Below are 16,881 nucleotides of genomic sequence, written 5' to 3'. Positions count from 1 at the left end.
AAGCCTGTAAATGAAAATGCTAAAATAAATGCTAAGAAGACAGCCAGTAAAAATAGGAATTGGGATATCAAATTATTCCAGGTGAAATTAGAATAATTAAAAGGGCAGTCTGGATAAGACTTTGAAACAAGTATTTTCAGTAGGATAAATGAAGTAATAGTTTTCTTAAAAAGAACAGAGAATTGTGGGGAAAAAAGAGGCCAAAAAATAGACTAGGTAGATATGAAAAAGAACCTATTAGAAATCCTGGAAATAAAAAAAAATGATATAAGAATGTAAATCAGAATAAAACTCAGACTGGTCCCAGTTCAAGGGAAAATTAGGGAGTTTGAAAAGAATACTGAGTAATCCCACCAAAAACACAGAGATAGAGATAGATAATTATCTAAGAGTAAGAGACATGGAGGATAGATTGAAAGCTTTCAACACATATCTGATCGGAGTTTTAGGTAGTCGTCATGAATGTTGAGATACATAAAACTTTAGTCAGTGTTAGTTCAACTGATGGGACCACACAGAAGAGGCGAATTAAATTCTTAGCAGATTTGAATTAGAATTTCAACAGTTTGAAAGAGTTGAGACAGACTTATTGAGGATATTTGAGAACTGAATCTTGGGAGACTTTGATAGGCATAAGAAGCAAATGACAAGGACCACAAGTGGGGAGGAAGCCTCCTTAGGCTTTGAAATAGCTGTCAACAGAAACTAATTTGGACATACTTTGCTTTTTTACTTGGGCTATGGCATGGAATGTAAATCGTTGTTTGGTAGCACTTTCTTTTGAAATGTTTGGTCAGCATGTGTTTCTGTACTGGTTCTATACAGCTTTTGTGTTTTTCTCTTAAAATTCCAAATCTACTTTTTTTAAAAAAAATAGATTTATTTATTTAATTTATTTTTATTTTTGGCTGTGTTGGGTCTTCGTTGCTGCGCGCAGGCTTTCTCTAGTTGCGGTGAGTGGGGGCTACTCTTCGTTGCAGTGTGCGGGCTCCTCATTGTGGTGGTTTCTCTTGTTGTGGAGCATGGGCTCTAGGCATGCGGGCTTCAGTAATGTGGCGCTTGGGCTCAGTAGTTTTGACTCGCAAGCTCTAGAGCGCAGGCTCAGTAATTGTGGCACACAGGCTTAGTTGCGCCATGGCATGTGGGATCTTCCTGGACCAGGGCTCGAACCCGTGTCCCCTGCATTGACAGGCAGATTCTTAACCACTGCGCCATGAGGGAAGCCCCAAATCTACTCTTAACTGTGAAATTTTAAATTATTTTCTTATGTGATATGAAGAGTGACTTCATTTCAAAAATTAACTTTGGAAGCCTAAGAAGAGTGAATTTGTATAGCATTTAACTTAAGATAACATCCACTCAAAAGATGACCTTTCTGAGTTTCTGGGAGAGTAAGATTTTCAGCAGGAGTGGAAACTATATGATACCCTAGAGCCAAACAGGCATCTAGTGTATTTTAGTATACTACTGACACTAAATTTTAGGGTTTAGTGTAAGATCAATTCTTGAATCCTACCCAAAGAGTACCAGTTATTAACATAACCAAAAAAGACTTTAAAAAAAAATTTGTCTCATCTGTAAGGTGACCTCTAATGTAGGACCAGATGAAGAGTTAGTGACGGCTCTAGTCATCCATAACTCTAGAGCACTGAGATGAAAAGTGTAAGTTTTTAAACTTTTGCAGACATTTATTTTATGACATAATTCTTCATTATATATTATATAATAACATACATTAACTGCTAAGTTAATGTTTCAAAACTTTTGTTTTTTAAAGTTTTTATTTTGAAATAATCAGATTCATGGGAGGTTAAAAAATTTCTTTTTAGGGAGGCTCTGTGTACCCTTTATCCAGTTTCTCCCAAAGGTAACATCTTATATAACTGTAGTACCCTATCAAAACAAGGAAATTGACATTGGTAACCTCTGTGACATCCACAGAGCTTATTCAAATTTCACCTGTTTTATATGTGTGTGTGTGTGTGTGTGTGTAGTTTTATGCAGTTTTATTACATATGTATGTTTGTGTAACCCCCACCATGAAAAAGTTCATTTTAATTATAATTTCTTATACATCTAATTCATGATAGCTAGTATTTTGGTGTATAGTATACAGTTTCTGAAAGAAAATTGAAGCTCAGAAGAGAATATATATCAAAAGACCTAGTATAATAGAATTTATCCTTAAAACTTATTATAAATTTGTTTCAAAAGTTTCTTCTGTGTGTATTGGAGAAAACTGTATTTGTATATAAGTAGAAATAAATGATTATTTAAAGTTTTATGTGTTTATACTCCCCATAAATTTCCATGCTGTCTTTTTGAATATATAAAAATGAGTGGCTCAATATTTGTTATACTAAGGCTTTGTGTTCTTTACCATGTATTGTTCTTACTGGTATAGGCTCTCATACTGAATTGCCAGATGTGCTGTGTGCTGTGGTGCCTGTTGCATATATCATTTGTATGCCAATAAGCAAGTTGTTTAAAGTTGAGTTTTGAGATCCAAAACAGCTCACCTCATCTCCCTTCCTGACCTTTCCCAGCAACTTACTATTTCTATGGGTGGAGTGATGGGTGGCAGCAGTGGTGGTAGCACAAGGCCATTATAGCGTTGTGTGTGCTGTGCGGTGAGAACACTTTGCAACATTCCCTTATGATTTGTCTTTCATCCTTTGTTTTATTTTTATACCTCTGCTCATTACACTGAATGAGACAGCTCCTAGCCGGGATGATAGCAGAGCCTGCTTTTCTCTCTGAGTATACTATCTTTGCTTTGGATTCCTCCAAGCAGCCTAAAACCCAGACTGACGGTGTGGTGAGTCCTTCCACCGCTTTCTGCATTCCCTTTGTGGGGAAGCAAAGTAATTTGGTAATTCTAGAAGCACATCTCACGTTGCTTGTCACTTACCATCTCTCAAAGCATCTTCAGTGCCCTGTTGCTAACCTCCCTCTAAAAAAATCAGAGAGTAAATTGCTGAATTCTGATGGCTGGTGTGTTTTTTGCTAGCTTTTTAACAGCAACAAAATAACACTGTTTTCCTTAATGTAGTGAAGAATACTTTCACTTGGTCTAAACGCTTAAGTTTTCTCCCTAGGGAATGTTTGCTCATTAACTAAAAGAGGTATGCATTGCTAGGAATCTCTGTTGGTAGGAGGCCAAGAATATTTTGAGACTTGACTCACATTTTTAGGAAAGAAAAATGCATTTTATGTAAATCCATAATTAAACAACATTGAGTAGGCAGGTGGAGTCTACTGTAACAAGTAATTGCATCTTATTTGGGGAGAGTACCAGTTTTCTGTGTATTAAACATTTGAAAGGAAATAGTTACCTGTTTGTTTTTCAACTGAGTGAATTCATACAATTTTGAATCTTGTATATATTGATAATTTCACTTGGGGAAAGTAGACTTACTTCATAAAGTATCTGAGTTCTTAATTTAGCAAATTAAAACTTAGGGATGTTTGATTGCCTAGTAATGATGCTTTTGTTGTTAGAATGGACACCGACTGAAATGGGATTGGGGTTTTTTTAAACAGTGAGAATTGGTTTAATTTATTAAGTGGCTAGTAATGAAGTTAGAACACTTCTGTATTTATCCATGCAGCCAGTAAAGACTTGGTCTGCATATGGCCAGTATCAGTCTTATATTACATTCTAAACTTGCTTTTAGAAAAGGAAGCAGCTCAGAGTTCTCATAATGCCTTAGCTTGGCTCTCAGGTATAGTGGTCTCTAACACCTCACTGTTTTAAATACTGGTTTGAGAGGGAAACAGGAGTCCCAGTTAGAGATAACTTACCAACTTATTTTAAAAACATAAAAGGATATTACACTTCATGTAGTAGTAATAGAGCCTTAAAAAACCACAACAAAAAAGAGCTTCTCTCAGGCTCACTTCCGTTAGAACATAAAATGATTTATATTGAGTGCCTATCCTACTGGGACAAATGCTAATAATTTTAGAATGGAGGCTTTAGAACTATTTAAAATAATTTAAGTAGGCTGAAAGTCTGCATTAATCTTATTTAAATTTTGTTTTGTTCAGATAAAAACTTATTTCTCCTCACATAAAACCATAGCGTAACCTATAGTAGAATAAAAATTTAGTGAGCGTCTAATTCATTATTTTATTTCACCAATTGCTGACTTTTCCTTAATTCAGTTTTTGGAAAAATGCCTCTCTTTACCCCAAATTGTAAAAGTTGCTGTATCCTTAGTGCTCGGTAGTCAAAAGTAGTTGTTGAAAGACTGAACAAAACGTAATTGAAGGGAATTCCCTGGCGGTCCAGTGGTTAGGACTCAGCGCTTTCACTGCTGTGGGCACGGGGTTCGGTCCCTGGTCGGGGAACTAAGATCACGTGAGCCACGCAGTGTGGCCGAAAATTAAAAACAAACAAACAAAAAACAAAAAAACAAAACACACATACACAAAACACCATAATTGAAGACAAATCTGGCAGGGAACCTGTGTGTGCTTTTAAGTTAAATGCACTTTAGAAACGTTTTCCTGTTATCTAAGAATTGCCTCCAGGGGAAAGTGTTGGTGACTGAGTAGTGACATGTGTTGAGCTAGTTCTTTAGGCTTCTTTCTTGGGGGAGACCTTCAGAAGTCTCCTTACACTGAAGGAAGTAACTGTATAAAGATTTAACAAACAATTACTGAGCCTCTACTACAGTCAGGCAAAATGTAGGGTTCCTGCCCTCCGAGCGTTTATAGTTTAGTATGGAGACAAAGATGTCAGAATACACTTAACAATGCGAAGGAATTAAGTCTTCATAGAAGAAAATACAGGCATAGGAAATGTGTTAGCCCCTCTGGCCAGCCATATGAAGCTTCACAAAATAAGGGGCATTTGAAAGTTGAAAGACAAATAAGAATTTGCTGGGCAGAAATGGAGAAGGCATTACAGGTAGTGATAAAATCTATAATTTTGTTTCTAGAGATTCTTAACTTAGATTTACATGGTTAACAGAGGCCAATACTTTCCTTAGCTGTCTTGCATTTATTTAGGTATATAGTATAACAAGTAAATTGAAATATAGATGCAGAGATGAAAAGTTTTAAGATGTTATGCTGTTTGTTTGGTAGGGTGATATTTCAGACAATTGTAGAATAGCTTTTTTTGTATGGACCACAATCATGTGTCAAGTAATTTACTTAAAATAGAATATGGACTTTCTTGCCACTCTTCCTCCTAACCTAAATATTTTATGGAGCCCTTTCATTTGCTTTCTCCATAATTTAACAGTAACTTACTTTTCGGTATACTGCGTGGCAGAGAGACTTGCTGATTTCTCTGAAGTATGTTTTTTTATTTTATAGTGTGTAGTGTAGGATATTTTTAGGGCTGGAAAGCATTAATTATGATGCTACACAAATAATATGCCATGTATACGACTTCTAATTCTTTGAAATGGCAGAGAGCAGGAAGATAAAAGTTAATTCCTATGTTTCCCCAACCGTTCTCCCCTATTTAACTTTAAGGAAGTGTCTTGGACTGATAAAATTTGATAACTCTTTATGTCAGAGGGAGAAGGTATTTAAACTTTTATGAGGAAAAAATTCAAATGTATTGCAAGAGTGAAAATAGTAATGAGTCACATAAGATTTCTTCCCCCTTCCCCAGTATCCATTATCCAGTGTCAACAATTAATAAGTCATGGCCATCTTATTACCATCCCCCCATACCTCCCTAACCACACCACTCCCACCCTCCCCACACATGCAGATACCCTCTGCTCATTCCTGTGGGATTATTTGAAGCAAATTTCAGATATCTAAGTATTTTGGTATATATTTCTAAAAGATAAAGACTAAAAATATATAACCACAATACATTTATCACACCTAAAATTATTTCTTAGTATCAAATACCTAATGAGAGTTCAAAAATTTGAGAACACTTTTGCAAAGCTGAGTGCCTTCTCCACTTGTATTTAAGAATAAGAAGAGTCATACATTTGACCCTTTCTTGGTTAGCCCTAGAGTTGCAGGGGAAATGTACTTTCAAGTTACTGAAACATAGTGGCTAGTATTTCGTTGAATGCTTTTGTTTAAAACATGGAAGTTATTTTATCATGAGCTGCTTCTATAGCTTTAATTTTAGTTAGACACTTAGTATATTATGAATGCAATGTAGAATTTTGAATCTCGAAGAATATCATCCATTATGGAACTCATGCCGGTATGATATAGTCAGTAGAATGTTGTGTAACTTGGAGCATTTGTCATACCAACAAAAGAAAACAAAAAGCTTTCATATGTAGAAGAAATTATTTTTAATTATAAGTTTTTCTGAAAATTGTCATAACAATTTCATTTAGACTGCTGGCTTCAAATGAATGAGGCATTTCCATTTCTTGTTGCCAAGATATTTTTCAGAGCTTAGCCCAAATAACTTTAAATATTATTTTACTGTAAGGAACAATTGACGTTACTTTTTCTGGATAGTTTTCTACTTGAATGAGTTTTGCTAATTGAATCCCTGATGTTAACTTCATATTGAGGTTAAAGCTGGGGAGATTGTAATGGGGAGAGATATGTGATTAGCTTGAAATAAATTTGGCTGCATACTAATCTTTGCTATTTGGTTACAGATATTATAGCAAAATGAATTTTCTAAAATACTTACCATACTAGTTTTGCCTTGCATGAAAAATTCTAATAAGTGAACAATTACTAATTTTGTTTAACAGATAAATGTATCTAATAGGTTTTGGTACTTGGCCTTTCTTTGTTCTTAACAGTTTTAAAATTTTAGTTTTCTGATCCTTTCTTTACAATGTTTCTTTCTTTTTCTTAGAATGCATCTATCCAAGCTATGAAATCTCCCGACAGTGTTAATGGAAGTGAACCCACAGCTCCTCAGGTCCGTTATTAATGTTATTTAAAAGAAATAGCAAGTCATTTCAGGATGTCAGTCAATCAGTATTATTAGCATTTGACTTTACATTGAAACAGTGATGTCTGAACATTGATACAATGTCTATGGTAAATCCAGGTTTGTTGATGGTTTCTTGGAAAAAGTTTAAAATGAAAGCAATACATGTATATATATACCAGTCATGTAAGATTCCATTATTACTCATTTAAAAAACTAATGGCACTGAAGAGAAAACTTCGGGAAAAAAGACTGATTTTATAGTAAAAGATTATGGAGTAAGTAATTTTGAAAGACATATTGAGTTACATATTCTAGAAGGGAGATGTGAAGAAAATGGGATTTCTTTTAAAGTTTGTTCTAATGCAGAATATCTTACTACTAGAGAATTTAGTTTATCTTTGATTTTAAAAAGTTATTTTGAGAGTGGGGCTCATGTAACTTTCTTTTGACTCCTTCCAAAAAAGAAAAATTCATTAAAAAAAATCTTAATGATAGCAGTATCTGAGATGAACATTTCTTTTCTTTGGCTTTAGTGATTATTATTATCATTAACCTGGCTGTTCTCAACAGCTGTGTAGAGCAATAACATTTCTGATTCTGTGAACCTGGAGCAGGAACATGGGCAATTTCTGAACTAAATCATGTAGATTAAACATTCTAAAGTATTGTCTAACTTTCCAAACTCCATGAAAAGGTTACCTGTGAGCTGAGAGTCTCATTCTTTTCAGGGAGGCTGGTCAGGCTCTGGGCATAGTCCACGTCCCTGGCCTTTGAGCAGCATCCCCTAAGTCCTCTACAGATAAATCATTTTCTATTAGTGCCTTGAGGTAGGGGTAAAATATTGGGAGGCACCAATTTAAATGGTACTGGACAGATCCAGTGATCTTGAAGGAATATTAATTAGAATTAATTAGATAACCAGCTTTATGATCAAATTCAGGAGAGATTTAAGTTTAAGGTGAAGAATGAACATGGGTGATATTCAGGAAGTTAATTGTGTTTATTGAGTTTACTGTGTGTCAGGCATTGTTAAGCATTTTATGTATATGATCTCATTTAATTCTCATAACAAGGAGACACCTTCACTCAGAGACTGTTTTTTACTTTTATACAAATTTCTGACAAGTTGGTTGTTGTTAGCAAATTAGGAACAGGGGGTATCCCCAAAGTGGGTAGAATGCTTACTGTGGTTGGGCAGCAGGAAATCAGAGTTGACACCAAGGTAGAAGAGATGGTGAAAAGCAAGCCCAAGAGTTTATAAAGTGTAGCTGCCTGTGACCCCCTTACTACTGGGTAGAACATCCTCTGTAAACCAATAGAGTTTGGCACACAATGTAATGATTGTGGTGGGGATGTCATTAAAAAGGGTTACTCACTGTCTTTATTTAAGAAGGCAGAAAAGTGCAGTATACCTATCTCAGAAAAATTTCTGTTAAATAGTTAACTCTTAAATTGTTTAATGCAGCACATAAAATTCAGCTAATCAAAATGATTATTCATTCATTTCCAAAGGAATGCAGGTAGTTGACATTTTACCTCAAACAGACTTACAAAACTCAGATATTTGAAAATAGTGTATACCACCATGTAATAGAGAAAAATATATTTTGCAAAACAGGTATGTATGAGCATTCATCCTTATCTGAGAAGCTGTGAAATAGTTTGATTGGATCATAGTTTTAGTGTTTTAGCAGTTTAGGATGAATCTAGGATCTAGTATTACCCTCTTATTGTATAGATGCTCTATCAGGCATGAAACTTTAAATTATTTGCCCAAAGACCAGTGGCTAGTTATTGATAGTGGGATTATCATAGATAGACAAAAACATTAGTCTACCCCACTATAATTTTTTGCCATGTATTGCCTCATTTAAGTTTATATGCTGTTAAAACAAAATGAGAATAAACTAGTGGTTGCCGGAGCTGAGGAGGGTGGGGAGGATGGCGATATAGGTGAAGGGGATTGAGAGGTACAAACTTCCAGCTATAAAATAAATAAGTTACAGGGATGTAATGTACAGCACAGGGAACATAGTCAGTAATATTGTAATAACTTTGGTGTGTAATCTATAAAAATATCGAATTACTATGTTTTATGCCTGAAATGAACATAACATTGTAAGTCAACTATACTTCAGTAAAAACAATAAAAAGTAACAACAGAATTTTGTTAAATTGAATAGAGCAAATCATAGGGATTTAAATGACCATTCTCATATGCTATTATTTTTTTTTAACTATAGGAAAAAGTCTGGTTTTGAAAATCATTTATGATTTTTTTTTAAAAGCAAGTCAACCTCTGTCAATTTTTTAAATGTATTTATTTATTTTAATTTTTGGCTGCTTCGGGTCTTAGTTGTGGCACGCAGACTTCTCTCTAGTTGTGGCGTGTGGGTTTTTTCTCTCTCTAGTTGTGGCACGTGGGCTCCAGAGCACGTGGGCTCTGTAGTTTGTGGCACATGGACTGTCTCCTTGAGGCACACGAGCTCAGTAGTTGTGGCACGCGAGCTTAGTTGCCCCGCGGCATGTAGGATCTTACTTCCCCGACCAGGGATCAAACCTGCATCTCCTGCATTGGGAGGTGGATTCTTTACCACTGGACCACCAGGGAACTCCCTATGAATTTTTTAAAAAAGAGAAATTATAGTAGTGTAATTAAATTTTGAAATTTCTGTTGCCATTTTTTGAATACTGCTTTTAATTTTATTTTCAACAGTTATGAAAAATTTCAATCATACAGAAAAGTGGAAAGAACTTTATAAAGTGAACATGTATATACCTACCACCTAGATTCTATCATTGATATTTTACTTTTCTTTTCTTTTTTCTTTTTTTTTGGCTGCACTGCACGGCACATGGAACTTCCCTGACCAGGGATTGAACCCATGCCCCCTGCAGTGGAAGCTCAGAGTCTTAACCACTAGGGACCACCAGGGAAGTCCTGTACTTTTTTTTTTTTAATCACAAATCTGTCCATATATTCATTCCTCTATTCGTCCCTCAATCCATTTTATTTTTCTGATGCCTTTCAGAGTAAGTCGCAGGCCACAGTACTAATGTTTTAGTATGTATATCATTATCTAGCGTTCAGTGTTTGTAATTTCTATTTTGAAGTGAATTTTATATAAAATGAAATATACAAACCTCAAATGTACATTGACTGATTTGTACATCGATACATACATTTGACAAATGTATGTGCCAAACCCATGCACAGGTTATAGAAGATTATCAACACACCAGAAAGTTCCCTTATGGTCTTCCCTCTGAGAGGCAACGTGTTGTAATTTTTTTCCACCATACAACACATTAGTTTTACTTATTTTAGAACTTTATATAAGTGACCTTATAAGTATGTGCTCTTTTATGGAAGACTTCTTTCACTCAGCATTATGTTTGTGAAATTTCATCCATGTTGTGGTTATCAGTAGTTTGTTCCTTTCTGTTGCTGTGTAGGATTCGTTTGAATGAATATTCTGCAGTTATTTACCTATTGATGGACACCTGGGCTGTTTCCAGTTTTCTGCTATTACGAATAAAACTATCATGAATGTTATTGTAGAAATCCTGTGGATGTATGTTTTCATTTTTTTCTTCTTGAGTGTTATTGATTATGTATTAATGCTTTTTGATGATTCTAGAATAAGATATACTATATGTAAAAAGTGATACATATCATTTTGATCGAGCATTGAGTATTTAAAGATCTCCCATTAGATCATCATTAGCATATCGCCAGGTTAAGGTTCAGATGAACAAATGTGTAATAACTACCTACTTCGTGGAAAGCACTGAGGCAAGACTACAGAGATAGAGAATATGAATTCTGTTCTAAAAGAGCATAAAGCCTGGGATGAGGGTGTGTGTGGCAGATATAATGATAAGAAAATGTATTTAGTGCTTCCTGCATATGAGGCACTATTTTAAATGCTTTTACTCATTTAATCCTCATAGCAGCCTACTAGAGTAGTGTTGATTTATAGATGAGGAAATTGAAACAAAGAGGTCCTAAAGCTAATAAATGGTAAAACTGGGATTCAAATCATGGAGTTTTGGTCAGAGTCTGAGTCTTAACCCTGGTGCTGTATTGTCTCTGTAGTTGTTCTAAGGCATAAACAATTCAGTTAGTTGTTATATCAGCAAGTAAGTAACTAATGGTGAGTCGGAATGCAGTATGTGCTCCAGTAGTGGTCCTGGTAAAGTGCTTAGGCCATTGAGAAGGGTTGTTTCTGATGGGTGAAATCTGAGGTGTCCTGGAAGAGCAGAAACTTGAGCTCACTTTTGAAGGATGTCTGAGTTTCCATGCGCAGAGAAAGTTTGGGTGATAGTACAGAGGCACACAAGGATGCATTTATTCAGGGAACAGGAAGTTACCTGTTGGAACTCAAGTTTTTGTTACATGAAGGGGTGGTTTTACAGAGAAATGGGTCTTGGGAAGTGGGAACCTTGAGTATCAGCTAAGGATTTTGAACTTTATATTTAGTGGCAGTTCAGTTTAGGAATTGGAATGAAATGATCTGAATTATGTTTTAGAAAGACAATCCTGCTGACCATGTGGCAGGGGCAGATTGGTAGGTAAGAGATTTGAGGCAAGAGAACAGAAGGCTGCTACAGATATCCAGCTGGTAGAGGATAAAAGTCTGACACTGTTGGGGAAATAAAAAGGAGGAATGCAAACAATGTAAAGTGGGGGAGACAGAAAGGAGCTAAAAGTAACTCTGTGTTCATTTATTTTCATTTATACATTTCTCCTTCTCTAACCCCCATCAGCTTTTTAAAAGATGAGTTATAAATCAGTGAATGTCTTTGGTACCAGAAACCTGACAATAGTTGGAGCCAATGGGAGTTTAGTTTTTCACATAGCAGAAGGGCTAGAGACAGTCAGTCATTAAGGACCCTTCTCCGTTTGGCTTCTTGTCCCCCCCTCCTTTACCTTCTCATCCTTCCCACTGCCTTTCAGCCTCACAGTTACAAGTTTGGCCTCCAGGAATTGCATCTCCATTGTTGACAGGACAAAAGGCATATATATTCCTTTTTATCAGGAAAATAATATCTCTCCTAGAAGGTTCCATCCATTTTTTTTTTTGGCCACACCACGCAGCTTGTGGGATCTTAGTTCCCCGACCAGGGATTGAACCCGGGCCCCAGCACTGAAAAGCACGGAATCCTAACCCGTGGACCACCAGGGAACTCCCGAAGGTTCCATCCTTTAGATTCCCACTTATAGTTTACATTATTGGCTGAACTTAGGCACAGGGTCCCCTCCTGGCTGAAACAGAGTCTGGGAAAAGCTAACTTAAAAAAATCCTTTAATTTAAATGTAATATCACAATGTAATAATGTATACAGAAAAGTATCATGTATTCCTTGTACAATTTACTGAATTTTCACAAACCAAACACAACTTTGTAACCAGCACCCAAAATCAAGAAACAGAAGTTACCAGCACCCCAGAAGCCCTTGTGCTCCCTTCTGCTCTCACCTCCCCCTACCAGGGGTAACCACTATCCTGACTTCTAACTCTATAGATTAATTTTGCCTGTTTCTGACTTTATGTAAATGGAATCACTAGTGGTTATTCTTTTGTGTCTGGCTTCTTTTGCTTAATAACTCTGTTAGTGTTAGTGAGATTCATCTATATTCTTGCTTGTGGCTATAAATCTTTAATTCTCATTGCTGTCTAGTATTCTTTTAGTGAGCAGATGACAGTTGACTTACCCCATCTGTTATTGATAGGCATCAGCAGTGGTTTCAGGTTTGGCGCTATTTTAAACAGTGCTGCTATAAACTTTCTAGCGTATATCTTTTGTTGAACATATGTATACATTTCTATTGTGTATATACTTAGTAGTGAAATTGCTGGTCTGGAGAGTACGTGTGTGTTTAGTTTTAGTAAATACTGGTAGTTTTCTGAAATGGAGTGTTCCACATCCTCACCAATACTTGGAATTTTCCATAGTTTTAATTTTAGCTATCCTGGTGGATATGTAGTAGTATCTCATTATGGTTTTTATTTGTATTTGAGAAGGTGAATGTTTTAACCTGGCTGTATTGTCACCCTGCATGAAACTGGCATCTGGTGGAAAGGAAGAAGGGAGGATTGGATATCAGGTGGTAGATACTATTGATTGTTTAGCTCAAGCCAGTCATGATGCTAAGTGCTTCACATGTATTAATGTAGTACTCCTCACAAGCGCCCTACGAGGTGAGTGCTGTTGTTTTCCCCAATTAACTTATGAAGAAACAGAGGCACAGAGGGGCTGTGTAACTTGCCCAAGGTCATATTGCCGGAGACTTGAGCCCAAGAAGCCTGGCTGCAGAGCCTGTGCTCTTAGCTACTGCATCTTATAACCGGAAGAGTCTGCCACATAAGCTTGCGTATAACATTCTTATTTGTAAGTTTGTCTTTTGTTTTGTTTTAGTCTTCTTTCTTTAATAATAATGATAATTGTTAATGTTTATTGAGTATTTGCTGCATTGTAAGCAATTTGCATGTACATATTAACTCATTCAGTCCTTGTGGCATCCATATGAGGTGGGTGGTATTATTATTACCATCATTATTATTTTTATCACCCCCATTTTAGAGAGGGGGAAACAAGACTAGTGAGGTTAAGTAACTTGGTCGGTGTCATGAACATCGTGGTGGAGCTGGGATTTAAACTTAGGCAGCCTTACTCAGCAGCCCACGACTGAATCACAACACTCAAACTCCCAAGCAGGGCTTCCCTGGTGGCGCAGTGGTTGAGAGTCCGCCTGCCAATGCAAGGGACACAGGTTTGTGCCCCGGTCTGGGAAGATCCCACATGCCGCGGAGCGACTGGGCCCCGTGAGCCATGGCTGCTGGGCCTGCGCGTCCGGAGCCTGTGCTCCACAACGGGAGAGGCCACAACAGTGATAGGCCCGCTTACCGCAAAAAACAAAAACAAAAACCTCCCAAGCAGAGTAGATGTGACAGTTACTCAGTTTATGAGCTTCTGCAAATACATGTCTTTGAAATTGTTCATTACCTCCTGGCTCACCCTAAAATAACAACTGTTTCTAGTGTTATTCAAACTTACCTCACTTGTTTGTCCTAAGGCAATTGTCTGTAAGAGCTGAAAAGCACTTTTTGCATGGGTCAGAAGCGGATGGTAATGGAATAGCGGTAAAATGGTTCTTCAAGTTTTTGAGCATGAGGGTCCCTCCTCTCCCTTAAGACTTTCTCTACCCCACCCCAGTATAAAGGTAAAACTTGCACATTATGAAAAAAAAAATTGGGAAGTACAGGAAAATAGAAAAATGAACATAAAAATCATCTAAAATCTTACCACCCAGACCCACTCACTCACTGTTAACTTTTGGTGTTTGTCCTTTAACAACCTGATTCTAAGGGTGTTTATGTAAACATGCATGCAAATTCATAAGTATATGTAACTATGTTAAATCAAAATGAGTTCACAGTGTATGTGTTATTTTATAACCTGAGTTTTCCCATTAATAGTATGTCCTGAACCTTGTTACATACATTGTGGTTTATATAATGTATCCTCTAGTGGTGAACATTTGGGTTGTTACCACTTTTCACTGTCATGAACGTCCTGTGATAAATCTGTGCGTATGCAGGGGGTGGGCCCCTCTTACTCCCACCTTGCCAAATACTATTATTAAATCTCTAAAATCTATGAGTAAAGTATTCCTGGTCTGATTTTTTTTTCTTGTATATTAAAGAGAATCTTTTTGTTTTCCTGTAATCTTTGCCTATACATGACCTCAGTCTCCCCTGAGCATTTCATTCCTGGCATCTTTGAGACCTTGCAGTGACCCTATTGCACTAATGAGAATGAGTTTCTAGGAAACACCTGAAATACTGACTGCTGTCATGTGAACAAAAAAAATGCAGCTTACAATAATGCAGGTTATTGAATTATATTATTTTCCATTGCTCTTGTTCAAAATAATACATCATTATTAATATTAATATTCTAATTAAGAGAACAGCTCTTGCTTATCACTGTTTCTAACATCAGATTTACTGATCCGTGTAGAGGGACTCTAGCTCAGACTTTTTAATGGTCCTCCATTACTTTTTTATGCTTATTTTTATTGCCGGTAGACAGTGGTAATTAGAGCAGAGTTAGATATCCCTAGTCAGCTCTGCCTGGCATTCTGTTATTGAGCAAAATGGGTTCACTAAACATTACCCTCTGCCCGAGAAGAGTAATGAGGAATCTGCGCAGGCCTTCATGCAGACTCCAGATGCAGCCACACACTTTACACTTCACAGTACATACCCACATTTTAGGCACTGGGTATATACTGGTGGTATAGATGACCACTGCCTCCAAGGGTCTTACAGTTTAGTGGACAGATCTCACAGCACACCTGCGAGGTTGGCTGGGAAAGTATGGCTTCCTTCTTTTTACAGATGTGCAAACTGAAGGGAAGTGACTTAGTGAAGGTCATTCCACTGCTCGGTGACAGACCTGGGACCTACACCCCAGTCCTCTGACTCTAGGTCCAGCGCCTTTTCACAAATAAAGAGGTGTCTCTTGTTTTTCAGAAAACAGTGTATTGTGTAAAATGTCAGGAATATAAATTAAATGTGTTAGCTTTCTATAGATTATTGCTGGTGATTAGGGAATTATAGAAGTCTAAATCTGTATTTTAACCCACATGTTCTGATGCGTTTTGGTTGCAGTCAGGTGACATGCAGTCTTTTGCACAGAAGCTCCAACTCCGGGTGCCTTCCGTTGAGTCTTTGTTTCGGAGTCCAATGAAGGAATCTCTATTCCGATCTTCCTCTAAAGAGTCTTTGGTACGAACGTCTTCTAGAGAGTCCCTGAATCGACTTGACCTGGACTCTTCTGCTGCCACCTTTGATCCACCCTCTGATATGGAGAGTGAGACCGAAGATTCACTAGGGAATTTAGACAGTCTCAGCAAAGAACATTTGATCCAGTGGTTGCGAAGAATGGAACGAAGGTTGAATGGCTACAAAGGAAAATGTTCTGAGGTAGGAGCATGACTTTTTTGTTGGTATGAAAAGTTCCTCCCCGTATTCTCTAATTCATATTACTCTCTGGCCTTTATGCCTGTCATTGGCTGAACTGTCAATTCCCTGGCTACGCTGGATACTGATGGGGGATAGTTTGTGGAAATATCTAATTAAAGACCTTCAGTGGTACTGAGGCCCTTTGACAATACTGTTAGTAAAATTTTGGAGCAGATTGTTGCCCGTAGCCTTTTGATTCTCACATTCTGTGCCCCTCTCTCCAGGGTTGCTTGGACACCCAGCTCAGAGTTCATTGTCTTTCCTCCTCACATCCCTTCCCTTGTTCATCTTTTAAGTGTTGTGGCTCCAAAATGACCTCTTCTGCCAACCAGATTCCATTATTTCTGACCCCAGATATGTGCACATTTGGTGCATTCTCATTGGACCTACATTTACAATTTGCCTCAAGTGAATCTTTTAACTGCTGGACCCCTTGACAATGTTTGGTCTAAGAGGAAGGAAGTGGTGCTGCTCCTTCGCTCCTTTTGTTCCTTTAGAAACATGGCGCCTTCCCTTTGGGCTGATTGTATTAGTTGCCCTCGCTGTCCTGTGCAGTTAAAATGTTCTTTCTCCGGAAAGCCTTTCTGGACAAAGTTGCCCGTGGCTTCCTTTCTTAAAAAAACAAAAACCAAAAAAACCCCATGGGCTTCTCTCGTGGCGCAGTGGTTAACAATCCTCCTGCCAGTGCAGGGGATGGTTGTTTGAGCCCTGGTCCGGGAAGATCCCACGTGCCGCGGAGCAGCTGGGCCCGTGCACCACAGCTACTGAGCCTATGCTCTAGAGCCTGCAAGCCACAACTACTGAGCTCGAGTGCTACAACTACTGAAGCCCGCATGCCTAGAGCCCGTGCTCCACAACCAGAGAAGCCACCGCAATGAGAAGCCCGCGCACCGCAACGAAGAGTAGCCCCCACTCGCTGCAACTAGAGAAAGCCCGAGCACAGCAACGAAGACCCAAC

At 37.6% G+C, this 16,881-nt stretch overlaps 1 protein-coding gene across 5 annotated transcripts in view; it reads left to right on the top strand.

Annotated features, from left to right (window-relative positions):
• The window catches only part of GOLGA4 (golgin A4), a 105,382-nt gene that overhangs the window by 23,371 nt on the left and 65,130 nt on the right, over nucleotides 1-16,881 (top strand). For 3 of the 5 annotated variants that reach the window (XM_060307279.2, XM_060307278.2, XM_060307277.2), the window contains exons 3-5: nucleotides 2,720-2,872; nucleotides 6,809-6,874; nucleotides 15,570-15,884. In XM_060307279.2, the coding sequence (XP_060163262.1) occupies nucleotides 2,720-2,872; nucleotides 6,809-6,874; nucleotides 15,570-15,884 (534 nt within the window). The remainder of the gene's footprint in view (nucleotides 1-2,719; nucleotides 2,873-6,808; nucleotides 6,875-15,569; nucleotides 15,885-16,881) is intronic. The other 2 variants (XM_030830127.3, XM_060307280.2) reach the window with 2 other exon arrangements.

This window comes from Globicephala melas, chromosome 11 (assembly GCF_963455315.2).
Source record: "Globicephala melas chromosome 11, mGloMel1.2, whole genome shotgun sequence".
Classification (NCBI taxonomy): Eukaryota; Metazoa; Chordata; class Mammalia; order Artiodactyla; family Delphinidae; genus Globicephala; species Globicephala melas.
Note: the sequence above shows the minus strand (reverse complement) of the source record. Positions and strands in the feature narration are given on the sequence as shown.